General features: G+C 41.1%; 1 protein-coding gene across 1 annotated transcript in view; it reads left to right on the forward strand.

Moving 5' to 3' along the window:
- Positions 1-15,218, forward strand: part of DENND5B (DENN domain containing 5B) — a 177,826-nt gene that overhangs the window by 73,414 nt on the left and 89,194 nt on the right. The window contains exon 2 of the mRNA XM_081083696.1: positions 10,849-10,958. Within this exon, the coding sequence (XP_080939822.1) occupies positions 10,849-10,958 (110 nt within the window). The remainder of the gene's footprint in view (positions 1-10,848; positions 10,959-15,218) is intronic.

A 15,218-nucleotide genomic window follows, 5' to 3' on the forward strand; every position in this document is an offset into this window, starting at 1 on the left:
AGAGCAAGGGACAGGTCACGTGTGTCGGGGGCTATAAATCCTCGAGCAGTCCACCTGCCCCATGCGCCGGCTTCCGGACCATGTGTGCGCACCCTTCTACCTAGAAGTAAAGATGTTGGTCTTGCTGTCGGCTCACGAGTATGTTCTGTGTTCTACCAGGACCCCTGACTTGTGGTGCTTGCCTTATTTCTAACACTAGGGAGAGAAAATGGCACAAACCAGAGGAAGAGAGAACACTTTCTCTCTCTCTCTCTTTTTTAATGTGTTTGTTATTGTTCATGGTGTTACGGATATCTCCCATTTTCTCCCCCTTTCAAGAGAATACCTTCTGAAACTTGGGTTATGTTGTCTCAGGCTTGGGAAGAACCAGGCATCCTTTCAAACCAACCCATCAACTTCCTAATCTTTCCCAGGCTGGCGCTGGGACTACTCTTAACCAATTTATTTCCTAAATCTTGGGAGGGGTGGGGGCTGTGTCCCTTATCCAATCCTATCTTTTTTCGAGGTTAGACAGGCCTCTGTGGGCATGTCTTAGTTCCTACTGCGCATGCCTCAGAGTAGGAGACCTCCCCTCCCCTCCCACCACCATCTTGGCTCCTACTGCCCATGCGCCCAGCAGAGGACTCTCTCCTGCTGTTTTTATTCCTCCCCATAATGGTCCTTCCTGCTGGCTATGGAGGGTTAGGCTCCCAGGGTGGAGGATGCCCTGGGGAGTGTGTGAAGCTGCAATTTCCTAGTGAAGCAAGCAGGCTAACTGTCCCGATTTCGTTCCCCAGTTTATTATGCTGAATACTGTTTGGTCCCCTTTACTTCTCTCCTTCATTAATATCTAGCTACCTACACTGACAGTATGACAGGCACGGATTAGGAGCAAAACACTTGCTTTGTTTCTTTCTCCTTATCAGAGGACTGTGGTGAGGTGATTTTTGCAATTAAATAATCCACTGTTGTGTGCTTGGTGGTAGGATGCATGGTGCCTAATTAGAATTGGACGGTCTTTGTCCTGAGCTCCTGGCACACTGTAGGCACGCAGGAAATTTACTTGAATGAGTTACTATCTCCTATCTTTAAAAAACAAACCCAGAACCCCTCCCTCCACCCCGTATTCTCCTCCAGTGTCATCCTCCAGTTCTCGTCTTCCCAGCAGAACCCCTCGGAAGAGTTGTTTGTACTTTCTGCCTCTAGTTCTTCTCTTGTTCTTTCTTGGACAACTCCACACAGGTGTTCACCCCACCACTCCACAGAAACCTCTTTTCGTATTATTAGCTTCCTCCTTGTTAAAACATTTTCTTTACTTGGCTTCCATGATAGCCGTGCTTCTGTTTGTTTTTTCATTTCTTTTTTCTCCTTCTTACTGACTGCTTTTTCTCATTTACCTTTTTGCCAGTTCCTCATCCTCTCCCCAACCTCTTACTGTTACGTGAGCTCCCTAGAGCTCTAACCCTGGCCTTGCTGTCTTCATCTACATTCATTTCCTAGGTGATCTTATCCAACCCTGTGATGTTAAATACCATCTGTTTGATATTCACCCCTGAATTTCTGGCTTTCCCCCTGAATTTTATTTTGTAAAGAATAGTTTATTGATTTTTAGAGAGAAAGGAAGGGTGAGAGAGATAGAAACATTGGTGTGAGAGTGCAACATCGATTGGCTGCCTCCTGCATGTCCCCTACTTGGGATCAAGCCTGCAACCTGGGCGTGTGCCCTTGGCCAGGAATCGGACCAGCAACATCTTGGTGCATGGGACGATGCCCAACCAACTGAGCCACACCAGCCAGGGCTCCCCCTGAATTTTAAATTCATATATCTAAATGCTTACTCAAAAATTTCACTTGAATATCTAATAGGTATCTTAGACCTAACATATTCAAAATAAATTCGCATTCTAACCCTCTGACACCCCCCCCCCCCCGCCAAAATCAAAACCCCCACCTTCTCCTTTGTTGCTCTTTTCAGTAAATATCTACACTTCTTCCAGGTGCTCAGACCGAAAATTTTAGTATCATGATATCCTTCTTGACAACTCCTTTCTCTCACATCTAATCTGTCAGCAAATCATATCTTTTATGCCTTCAGAATTATTTAGAATCTTTCTACTTCCCACCACCCTAACTCTATTTCCCTAATCCATTCTGCCATCATCTCTTGCCTGCATTATTGCAGAAGCCTCCTGGTAGGTCTTTTTATTTCACTTTGACCCACTACAGTCTGTTCTCTCAGCTGCCAGGGTGATCCCTCTAAAACAAATTCCCTTCTCTGTTTAAAACGCTGCAGTTATTTCCCGTAATACTTAGCATAAAATCTAAAGTTATCACCATTCCAAGGCGCCTGTTTATCTGACTCCTGGCCGCCTCTCTGACATCTTCTGCGCTTGCCTCTTGCTGCATCTCAACCATGACAAGCTCATCTCTGCCTCAGGGATTCTGCACTTGCTTCTCCTTCTGCCTGAAATATCTTTTCCCGAGATGACCTCATACGTAGAATTAAGAGCACAAATTCTGGAGTCAGATTGCTTAGGTTTGAATTTTCTAGTTGTCTACCATTGGACAAGTTAAACTTATTGTGCCTCCGTTTCTGTATCTGAGGAAAATAATAGTACCGATTTCATCAAATAATTATGATGATGGAATGAGCTGATATATGTAGAGCACGTGGAATAACAATGCCATATAGTAAACTCTATGTGTTAGCTGGGTTGGTGATTATCAGGCCTCTACTTCCATGCTGCCTGCTCAGTGATGATTTAAATAGTTCCAGAAGCCCTAACTGGTTTGGCTCAGTGGATAGAGCGTTGGCCTGCGGACTGAAAGGTCCCAGGTTCGATTCCGGTCAAGGGCATGTACCTTGGTTGCGGGCACATCCCTAGTAGGAGATGTGCAGGAGGCAGCTGATCGATGTTTCTCTCTCATCAATGTTTCTAACTGTCCCTCTCCCTTCCTCTCTGTAAAAAATCAATAAAATATATTTAAAAAATAGTGCCCGAATCATCAGAATAAATGATAAGTGTGCCTCCGGGGGGATCTGCTTGGAAGAGGACAGCCCACTGTGATATAAGGACGACTCATGTACAGGTGAATGCACAGTCATGCCCCTTCATTTTAGTTTCCAACCTGTAACCTTCCGCATGCCTCCCCTTTTCTCTTTCCCTAGTCAGTCTGTCTTAGAGGACTCACTGCTGTTCAGTATTTTGTCTCCCAACTCCAGCTCATGCCAGTTCAGGCTGAGTCTTTGCAAACCTGTGTGGGTAGACATACAAAGGAGAAGAGTTACCTCACCACCACATCCTCTCCCTTCCCTCTCAGCATGGACTTCATGGGCAGCATCCAGAGTTCTCCATTTCCTCCCCTTGCCTTTATCAAAGTGCTGGGGAAACATTTTTCACTCTGAATATTTCGTCCACCACTTATTACGTGTGTGTGTGTGTGTGTGTGCGTGTGTGTGTGGTTTTGTATGTGTTTTAACTTCCCTTTTAGAGAGAAAAGGAGCAAAATGAAAAAGGGACAGGGCAGAAGAGATTAATTACCTTTTAAAACTTCCCATCTATTTTCCTTTTCTTTCTATCAGCAAACTTTTTAGAAAACATCTAGGCTTCTGTGGTATCCTTCAGGGACAGGCACGTAGGGAAATATCGTGAGACTTGACCTTTCTTTGTAGAGAAGCACGGTGGCAGAAGTCTGTGGTGGAAATGGGTAATGAGGGAGGGAACTCACTGGGGCCCTAGGGGTGAGAAGGCTCGGAGAGGAGGTAAGTGAAGAAATCTGTAACAGGGCCGCCTGGCTGAGAAGCAGCTCCAAGTTCACTCATCTCACAGATCCCTCTCTACCTGCGGCCTCACGCACAGGCTATAGAAACCCTCAGCAGCGGCTAGGAGCTGGGAGCTGGGAGCTGGGGTCGGGTCCCACTCCCAGTGCCAGTTGAGAGGAAGCATGGAGCCACCAAAAGGCCAGATCTCACGCTCCCAGCCACAGTGAGGAGAGGGGTATGCTCGGCATTCGAACGTCATTGCTTACAATTCTCTGTATCACTGGTCAGAGCAGATGGACCTGGAACGACTTTCATTATTATTTTGTTTTCTTTTTCTCTGATGAAATCAGAAACAAGGGCTCTTTGAAGTAATTGGAACGAATGGTAATATTCCTAGTGATACCCTGAACACAGCCAGGAGTTTTCCCCTTAACAGGGCCCAGTGGGTTTCAGATGAGAGCCTATTCTGTTAGACCGGTTAGTGGGTTATTTTCCCTACTTTGTGTCTCATTTTTGTGAGAGTGATGCTTGCTTTTCCAAACGGGGAGATTTTTAAAAAATATTTTTTAATTGATTTCAGAGAGAAAGGGAAAGGGAGAGAAATAAAAGCATCAATGATAAGAGAGAATCATTGATTGGCTACCTCCTGCACACCGCACATTGGGGATTGAGCCCGCAACCGGGGCATGTGCCCTTGACTGGAATCGAACCTGGGACCCTTCCGTCCACAGGCGGACACTCTATCCACTATTAGTAAGCCAAACCAGCTGGGGCCAAATGGGGAGATTTTTGTGTCATGTTCTAATACTACTCCGCTCTCCTCTAACGAGTAGTCATTATTCCTGCAAACTAGAAAGAGGGAACACCTGTACTGTATATTTAATGAGTGTGGTGCTTCTTGAATTCTTTCATGCCAGTACCAGTACCAGTTGTTTGCCTCCCAGAGGAGTGCAGAGTCCTGGAGGAGATGACTTTGTGTGCCTCAGGGCCCACTCAGCCAGGGACGACACAGGGGGGATGTGTGGGGCTGTTCCCAGGTCTGTCTGCTTTGGGCCTCTGTCCCTGATGGTGGAGGTCCGTTGACTGTCCCTAAGGATCCAGATAACCTCCTTGGTGACTTCAGGGTGCTTTTAGTCTTTTCTTTACTCCGTCAGTTCCGGAGCCCGTAGGCAGCTTCCCCCAGCCTTGAGGACCCTGCATTGTTGGACTCTTTAAAGGAGACTCTGACATCTCAGCAAAGATGACTAAAAGCTGTAGACATTTAGGTAACCCATAAAAACATCCAGAAGGTTTTTTTCCTTTGTTTTTGTTTTTTTTAATCTTAATGGTTGAAAGTATTATGTGTCCCCCTCTCCCCATTGACCCCTTCCAGCCCGCCCCCCCTCAATTTTTTGAAACACATTTTCATTGTTTTTTTTTGTTTTTTTAGAGAGGAAGGGACAGGGATAAAGAGAGAAATATCGATGAGAGAGAAACATCATCGATCAGCTGCCTCCTGCACGCCCCTCACAGGGGACTGAGCCTGCAGCCCCGGCATGTGCCCTGACTGGGAATCAACCAGTGAGTGGCCTCCTGGGTCGCCGCTCCACCGCTGAGCTACATCAGCCTGGCGTCCAGAAGGGTTTTTTGTTTTTGTTTTTGTTTTAATTTATTTTCCCTTTATTGATTAAGATATTACAAATGTGTCCTTATCCCCCCAATGTCCTCTCATCCCCCCAATCCTGCCCTCACACTCTTTAGCGCCGCTCAGTTATCGAGCTCTGGTGTGGATTCTTTCATAGCCTGGTCCTCACTCTAGTAAACTTTCCTCCCAAAGTTGTCACTTCTTCGTAGAAAGTGCTTATGAGGATAGTTGATTAAAGTGGAATCTTGGTACAGAGCAAACTTCAGCTTATGCTTGCATAGTGATTTACAGAAGGTAGACTTCTTATGATATCGAATATACTTATATGTTTCTGTCCTTACCTGAAGTGTTAGAATGTAATTTTTAAAACAGATGTGATTTCCAGAGCAGTCTTAGATTTACAGAAAAATGGAGATAGTACATATTTCCTACACCCTTCACCCCTCGTCCGCACATGTAGTTTTCCCTATCATTAGCATCGTCTAGCAGTATGATACATGTGTTACAATTAATTAATCAATTTTGATACAGTATTAACTAAGGTCTGTACTCTGTTCAGATTTCCTTAGTGTTTACTTAGTGTCCTTTCTGTGTTGGAGGGTCCCAGCTAATGTACTGCACTCAGTCAGTCGTCATGTCTCCGAGACTCCTCTTGGCGATGACAGTTTCCCAGACTTGCCTTGTCTTTGATAATCATGACAGTTTTGACAAGTATTCATGAGGTAGAGTGTAGATTTCTCCTCTTGGAATTTGATGTTTTTCTCCAGATTATACTGAGGCTGTAGGATCATATGATGAGACTATGTTTAGCCTTGTAAGAAGCTGCCAAACTGTCTTCCAAAGTGGCTGAGTACCATTTTGCATTTCCACCAGCAATTTATGAGAGTTCTGTCACTTGTATACTTGTCAGCGAGTCAGTTTTTTGGACTGCAGCCATTCTGATAGGTGTGTAGAGGTTGGGATATAATTTTTAACTTAGTCATACTATCATATTTTGTTATCTCTGACTATCCTACATAAAAAAAGGGTAATATGCAAATTGTCCCCTGGACCAGGAGTTTGACCATTCGACCAGGGGGTGAGGGTGGCCCACCAACCTCCCGTGTCCCCTCCCCATGGCCTGCTCGGCCCCAATCTGGGTGTGCTGGCCGGACCCCACCTGTGCACGAATTCATGCACCAGGCCTCTAGTCCTATATAATAAAAGGTTAATATGCAAATTGTCCCCTCGACCAGGAGTTCGACTGGGAATTCAACCAGGGGGTGGAGCCGGCTGGCCAACTGCCCGTGGCCCCTCCCCCCAGCCGGTTTCACCCCCGATTGGCCCCCCCACACCCTGATTGGGGCCGGGGCCAGTGAGCCAACTGCCCACAGCCCCTCTCCCCCCACCCCGCCGGCTGGCCCAGCCTGATCACCCCAGTCAGGGCAGGCTGGCTGGACCCCACCCATGTACAAATTCATGCACTGGGCTTGTAGTAGAAACATAAGCTTTCTCCTGATATTTCTCTTCAAATTACCATTAAGAAAAGAATGTGTGCTTTTCCCCATTTGAATAACAGTTATAGATGTTTAAATAGCATTTCACTTATAACAATCTATAATAATAAAAGCGTAATATGCTAATTAGACCGGACTTAGCGGGCGGGGGCCCAAGGCAGAGGCGGCAGAGGTGGCAGAGGCCCACGGCGGCAGTGGGCGGGAGCTGGGACCAAGGCCCTTGCACAAATTTTGTCATCGGGCCTCTAGTAAAATATAATTACCTATTCTCTTTCCTTTCTTATTACTAGCTTATAAGCTGCATACTATTAGTGTGACATTATATTCCATTGATGTTGATGTTTCATGTTGATTGCTTTTGTTTAATTTTTTTATTTTCATTTTCCATTCTTCACAGTCAAAGTTTTTGCTTTTTTGTTTGTTCATAAAGCTTTTTTGTTTCTGTTACATTATGTAGTTTTGTACCAATGGCTAGAAGCAGATCGTCATGGCAGGAGCCAAGATGCTGCAAATACGACCTCAGGTAAAAATAAAAAGTTGAGGTGTTAGAAATCATTATTTTAATTCACCCAAGCCCATCGTAATTGTTTGTTTATTCAGTTTTGCTCAGGCAAAAAATAGGTATTGTTTTGTATTTCTATTCTTTCTTCTGCATCTTAATTTTTTTTTAAAGATTGCCTTTGCTTCAAACCTTGAAAAAAATTATTCATGAGCCTGTAAGCTCTCTTGGCAGATATGTCCTATTTTTTAGGGGGAAAAGCTTAATTGCAGCTACGTTTAGGAGGAGATTACTTGAAATTAAGTCTTTATGTAGTTGTAGTGGGGGGTATTAATATTTGCACAAATTTACAATCCTTGTTCATTTCAGGATAATGTTTGAAGGTGGATTTTAAGTTAAGTCAAGGATGCTTACATATAATTTCTAGTTCCTGGGAATCCACATTCTTAGACTGACTCATTTCTCCTGCTAAGTCCTAGTAATAGATTCTAAGTTAGAGGTTTATTGAAACCTGGGCTCAAAATGGGAAGATAAGATTATTCCCCCATCTCACATCTCCAAAAGGCATCATTAGTACCAGTCAGGTTTGCTTCTCTGACTGGTACTAATAGGAATAGCTGAACCCACTCATTTCTAAATCCTTAACAGTGTCACCAGAATTTCTCCGTAGTTGTTTATTCCCCTAATTTCCTTCAAAATAATATTTGCCAAGACAGCTGTTTATATAGCAATGATCTTTCCTATTGCCCCCACCCCCTTTTGGGCAATCTAATGAGAGGTGGTGGTGGTGGTGGTGGTGGTGGTAATGGCGGCGATGATTCTGTTTTTCTTTTGTTAGATTTGGGTTTCTGTTTCATGAGTTTTTTGGGTTTTGTTTTTGTGAAATTTTTTCTCTCTGGAGGTGGTTTTCCTTCTCTCTCTTCTGGTGATTAATTGGGCCTCAAGAGGGTGTGGTGTTCCTTAGTGAGCAGAACAATTATATTGAAAATGGCACTGTCGTGACTTTTCTGATTTATCTTTTGTCCCATTAATAACTTCATATATGAATGAGGATAATGTTACTATTTTAACGGAACTCAGGCAGGAATCATTAAAAGGTAAGTGTTTCAAGGAGTTCTGTCCTGCGAATGTGCGGTTTCTTATGCCCCACAGTGTTTCATATTTTATTCATATGCACGGATAATAAAAACAAGCATTTTGGGAATTTGAGGGTGGGCGAAGGAGAGCGTTTCTGGGTGGCTGTATATTTCTGAGGCTATCCTGTGGCTGTGTCAATAGCACAGTCAGCAGATAGACCTTTAGAATCAGGAGAAGTGTCTGTTTTATTTTTTTCTCTGACTTGAGGTGAAGTAAAAAGTAACCTTTTTTTTAAAATGAAGAAGTGACTAATCTAGAATATCGTATTAGCTTAAAGATGGCATTCATCCTCCCGAAATAAACCATTCTGAGCCCTGACTCTTTTCTTCAGACACATGGACTCGTGGACTGTTTCCCGCGGGCTTTTTGATGTTTACAGACCCTTAGAAGCGTGGTGCAGAAATGGATGACTTGCCTAGGGATGCCTTTGACCTTCGTCTTCTTGACGTGAAAACTCTCCACTCCATCTCTTAAAAGATAGAGACATGGGGTGGAAGACGAAGTGCTGGCCTCAATAAGTAAGAGGAACAGACCCAAAGGAAAACGACCATTAGCCAAGGGTTCAAATTAGAAACAGTAGCTTACTTGCAGCAGGTCTATTTAAGTTATGTGCCTTTATTCAAAAAAGCTCTTGGATACTATATTGCAATCTCCAGGAAGATTTTAGAGCAAGCATGTCAAACTCAAAGGGTAACACGGGCCAAATAAACAAGGTTTAAGTTTATGTGGGCCGCAAAAAAAACAAAAGCTTCCATTTTCATAGAAACGTAGGTTTATTTTGATAGAGACATGCTGAATACAAAGGGCTGCAATAAATGAGTAGTCGTTAACATAAGATAATAGAACATTTTAATAAAAATTAATATTTTTTTCTTGAACATTAACTTACCAGACACTGAATAACTGCACAAATTAATAAGCGTAACGCAAATAAACCTATTTTTCTTGTTCTCTGAAAGCGAAATATTTCCTGTAGCACACACCAAACAAGTCAGTCCAAGACTAATGACGTGGCCATCGGCTGCTAAAATATTCGCTGCTAGTATTAGTGGAGAGAAATGGTGCGCCTGTGCGTAAGGCATGTAAGGGAAATGAATGCAACACTATTATAGTAATCTAGTCATTAGCGAACATTGTAGTTTGTTATTAATAATTATGTATAACAGGATATTGTAAAAACTAAGTTACGAAATTTTTATTAAAACATTTCTTACATACCATTATATTGAATGGGCTGCAAAAATATTTGTTGTGGTGAGTTTGACATGTTTGTTTTAGCGTGTGTTTTTCTCCTTCTGTGATCTGTCTTGCACTAAAAGGTGTTTTAGTATTCATATCTTAATATTTTTATGAAAAATGGAAACGGAGTCTGACTACATGTCCAAGTGTGACTCATAAGTTGCTTTATGATATTTTTTCTGGTACAAATACTGGTAACTGGCATTTATCTTTTGATATAACAGCTCATGTTTTGCGCTTAAAAAGTAAACTTTAAAAGTACAGAAAACACAGGAGAAAAAATAATGTTACTCCAAGGTCTTCTACTTTCTCAATCTCAACTTTTTGACATTGAGAATTAAAGATCCATCCACATTAAAATAGTTTATGAAACTAAGGCATTTGTAGGTAACAGGTCTCATGGGAGTTAATTTGATCGAAGAACTGAGCTGACAGCTATTATTAAATTTTCTTATATATAACAATCAAAGACTAGTCTACTTTTCTTTCCAGATTTTTGACAGGTGATGAATTTGGCTTAGAATAGATTGTTTCTTTTCAGGGTTTAGTGTATTCAGTGTGTTTTGTCTACTAAGCTAGACAACTTTAATGATGTTTCTAATTCTGTTAATTCTTGTAAAAGCCTGGAGATGCAGTCACGTTTACCAGAGAATTTTGTGGAAACTTAAGCCCATTGCCTTTTTTGAGTACTATAGCATTGGGTCTGTCCATGTACAAAATTTCAGGATCGTAAGAGGTATGATCAGCTTAATTCAGGATGTTTCTTTAATGAATTAAATGTTTCCAAATAGATATTTTTATCACTACATATTGCAGTGAGGACAATAATTAGGTTACGGCAAGGATTATATCATATCTGACTTTTAGTATCAGTTGTCTAGCCAGGATTTTAAAATTCAGAATCTAAAGTCTTCAATGCAGACCTTTCATTACAGGTGGTTTGGTTGTTGTTTTTTCATTTGTCCATTGAGAATTTTACGGTGCAGACTGTTAGAAGTAGAAATTGAATTAGATTTCAGCATCATCAGTCAGTATGGCTACAAAATAAAACTAAAGCTATGGCATGCTTTTGAGGAAATTCTAGATGTTAACTAATTGTTATTTGATATAGGTGAAAATTTTGACCAGAGTCCTTTGAGAAGAACATTCAAATCCAAGGTTCTGGCCCACTATCCTCAGAATATAGAGTGGAACCCTTTTGATCAAGATGCAGTGAATATGGTATGTATGTTTCTTTTCCTTTTTAGCCTTTTTATTTTACTGAGATGACAATAGTGACTATTTTGAATGTCTTACATTATTTTATGTATGTATGTATGTATGTATGTATGTTAGTCCTCACTCAAGGATATTTTTCAATTTATCTTATTTTATTTTTTTTAGAGTGAGGGAAGGGAGGGGGAGAAACAGAGAGAGAGAAACATTGATGTAAGATGTCTTTCTCACATCGATTGGTTGTATCACGCTTGTGCCCTGACCATCGTCAGGGATTGAGCCTGCAACTGAGGTACATGCCCTTGACTGGAATTGAACCCGGGACCTGTCTGTCCAAGGGCTGGTGCTCTAACCACTGGGAAAAACCAGCTAGGGCATTATTTAATTCTTTAAATATACATTTTTTATATGATAATATACTCATTTATAGATGTAAAAAATTAAACTCAGAGAGTTTTAGTAACTTGTCTAGGGTCCCCATAGCAAATAATTATATGCAGTGGACCCTCCAAACCATTTTCTTTTCCTACTATTAAGCTGTGTTGTGAGTTTGTATTAACTAACACATAGATGGCTTTGATAAACAGTGAAAATACTTTGTTTTCCTGGAAAGAATCCTGATGGAAGGAATATGGTTACAGTTCTCATATTTCAGGGAATGTTGTATGATAGGCCTGTAATGTACCATAGTCACAGAGTAAAGAGCGAAAGGCCCTTCAGTGCATCATTCAGACAGTAGGAATTTGTTTGTAAGGACTTTGAATGAATGTTGTGCATTACCAGTGGTGATTTTAAGTCCCTTTAGAGATTCTTGGGCCTAACTAAGTAGGTCATAGTTTGCAGATCATTTAGGAATCTGCAAATTAATGGGAAAATAGTAAAGAAAAGAGTGTCAAAATAAAGCAATGGAAAAATGGATAAGAATGTAAATAGATTATAACACTTGATCCCCTTAAGTTAGTAAGATATTTCAAAGTATAAATTATTTTGTGAGAAGTTAGAATGGTTTCCAGAACTAGGGTCTTAACTACAATATAAACCCACAGTCATTTGGAACCAAATATCACACTGATGTGTGTGTGTGTGTGTGTGTGTGTGTGTGTGTGTGTGTGTGTGTTTTCTTTTAAACATTTGAATGGATTAAAAGTGAGATATCTGTGAAATTAGGGAGGGTCCTGCTTAGAAGCCTGGATAATATTTTAGACCCCCTTGAACTCTGTTATTATAAAAATCAGGGGGCCCCAAAGTGAGCAAATTAGAGATCAGGCATGACAAGCACCGAAATGATTAACGGTGGACTGAGACACTAATCGGTATGGGTTATTTTGTCTTTGTTTTTTTACTAATTTAAAGGTAGAGCCAAAAGACCCTGTTACTATAAGGGAAGGAAGTTAATGTTTAGTAGATGCCTGCTAGACACTTCATGTATGTGACTTTCACATACATGCTTGCATGTACTCAGTGAGGACCCTAACTCATATTTTGCAGAGGTTTAGTTACTTGTCCAGAGTTATGCAGGGTGTCTCAGAGCTTAAATCCAGATCATTTTTCCCTCCAGCTCACTCCCCACCCCCCCATGCTGTCTCCCCCAAAGAAAAACTATGCAACTTAGTTTTGACCTGCACTAAGATGGTATGGGTCACATTGGACCTTTGTGGTATTTCTATATCACAGTGAACCCATTCCAGTCTGGGGCTTGCACCAAGCAGGGAGTTAACGTGGTGATTTTCTAAGGACAGATGCCTAAGCCTCCGGCACTTTAAGGCTTCACAGAATCCAGTGCAGTTATTTCTCTAAACTGTCACCCAACACCAAAATAACCAGAGATGCCATTTTACTGGAAGTTAATAATGTGGAGCCCAGCCTCCTGTCTGGTGAAGACAAAACTATAGATATAAAGTAGAACACAATTGTTGTATTTATGGGAGTTGGAGAATTACAGACAAGTTTCTGACTAAAATAGCCAGCAAGCAGCAGTGACAAAAAAATAATTTATCAGCTGCTTATGCCAGCAAATTAATGGGAAAATAGTAAAGAAAAGAGTGTCAAAATAAAGCAATGGGAAAATGGACAAGAATGTAAAAGGATTATAACACTTGATCCACTTAAATTAGTAAGATATTTCAAAGTATAAATTACTCTGTGAGAAATTAGAATGGTGTCCAGAACTAGGGTCTTAACTACAATATAAACCTACAGTCATTTGGAACCACTCAAGGATATTTTTCAATTTATTTTATTGGAACCAAATATCACACTGATGTGTGTGTGTGTGTGTGTGTGTGTGTGTGTGTGTGTTTTCTTTTAATCATTTGAATGGCTTTTGCTTCTATCTGCAAAAAATGAATTTTAAATTAATTATTCATTTCCTTACTCTGTCTTTGCTATTTTCCTCTCTCCTTGCCTCTGAGGTTATTTTGTGTAAGCAGCAAGTTTCCCTCTGAAGAATAAACACATACGTGTGTATTTTGATGGTTAAGCACCACACAGCATTTTGTTCATTGCTGCAAACCTAAAGGGATTTGCTGGCACTCCTTGAAAATCTCTGAAAAGCATCCCATTAAACTAGTCTGCATTTGGGTCATAGATTTACTGCCCTTAATTTCCTCTTTGATTTATTAGTAAGTGCATTTGTATGAAGCTATAATTTATTCCCACCAAAAGGTATAAAGCTTTGTTCTGTTTGTAAGATTTATCTTTATTGTTGAAAGTACTACAGATGTTTTCCCTCCCCGCCCCCCCCCCCCATTGACCCCTTCCACACCACTCCTCCCACCTCCAGGCCTCCCTCCCTCCCAGACACACACACTATTGTCTGTGTCTAGAGCTTTGTTCTTGCCGTTAGCAAAATCCCACTCCAAGGAGTGAGTCACCGCCTTCTGTGGTATCAGTCATTCCTCTAACAAGCAACAGTGGTGCTTTGAAATAAGGTTAATTTCACACAGAAATTAAGTACCCCAAAGCAGTGAACTTCGTTAAATAAAAAAAATTCCACGTGTATGAGTGCAATGCAAATATAATAGAAAATAGATATAAGTGACAGGTGAAATTGTTTCTGAATTAATTGCTTTTTATATATCTTTTGGTTGTTAATTCAGAAATTTTTATGGGGGAGGCGGGGAATGGAAGTATCATAAAACAGAGAACAATACAACAATCTTATACGCACCACCCAGAACTAACTCATGTCAACATTGACAATTTGCTTCCGGTCCATACCTTTCCTCTTAAAGCATTGCAAAAAGAGTTGAAGTTTTCCTGCCTTTCCCCCCGTTTCAGATCTCTCTCAGCCCTCGGTATTGGCATCCAGATTGTTTATGCAGTGTTCTAGTAGATAGATCTTATCCTTGAGAATGTGTGACTCTGTTGGTTGAGAGTAGTCCCGTGCACCAAAAGGTCGCTGGTTCAGTTCCCAATCGGGACACAAGCCCAGATTGTGGGCTTAATCCCTGGTGAGAGTGGGTGCAGGAGGCAGCCACTCCATGTTTCTCTCTCACATTGATTTATTTCCCTGTCCCTCTCTCTCTCTCTCTTTCCCTCTCTTGCCTTCCTCTCCCATTTTCTCTTTTTCTCTCCCTGTCCCTCTTCCTTCCTCTCACTCTAAAACCAATAAAAACATATTTTTAAAAAATGTAGTGAACCTGGAAATTGTTAGGAAGAAAATATGGTCAATACCTTTGAAGCAAGTTATATGAAGTATAAAGATTCTGTTTTGTATATCCTAAATGAAACATCTGATGTGTGATATTTCTGGCAATAAAAGTGTAACAACTATTATAAAGTTCTAAGTTTACAATCTGTAAAGCTCTAAGTTTACAATTTATTATTTACTTTAATAACGAAGAAGGGTGGAATGGAATGATGAGCAAAGAGTAAAGGATTGGCTGGAAAAAACCTATTCAGATGCCTGTCTTACAAGATTCAACAAGAAAAGGGCACTGTGTGTGCGTTACAGACTCAGCAAGACTTTGAAATGGACAACCCTTCGTTACATTGGCAGGTTTGACATTCGAATGAAAGCAAGCACTCGTTTAACCCAAGTTTAAGCTTGTGTCTCACAGTAAACTCATAAGAATGGGATTCTAATCCAGGCATTACTGGGGTAGCCCACTTGTTTTCTTAACATCACAGCAATACCATCACACTGCCATCTCAAACTCAGCACATCTGAACTGAATTCACAGTCTTCCCACCAACCTTGGTCAGTCCAACCATCTCCCTAGTTACTTAAGTCAGAAATCTAGTATCATCCTTGAAAGCTCTCAC

This window comes from Myotis nattereri, assembly GCF_964212035.1.
Source record: "Myotis nattereri genome assembly, chromosome: 2".
Lineage (NCBI taxonomy): Eukaryota > Metazoa > Chordata > Mammalia > Chiroptera > Vespertilionidae > Myotis > Myotis nattereri.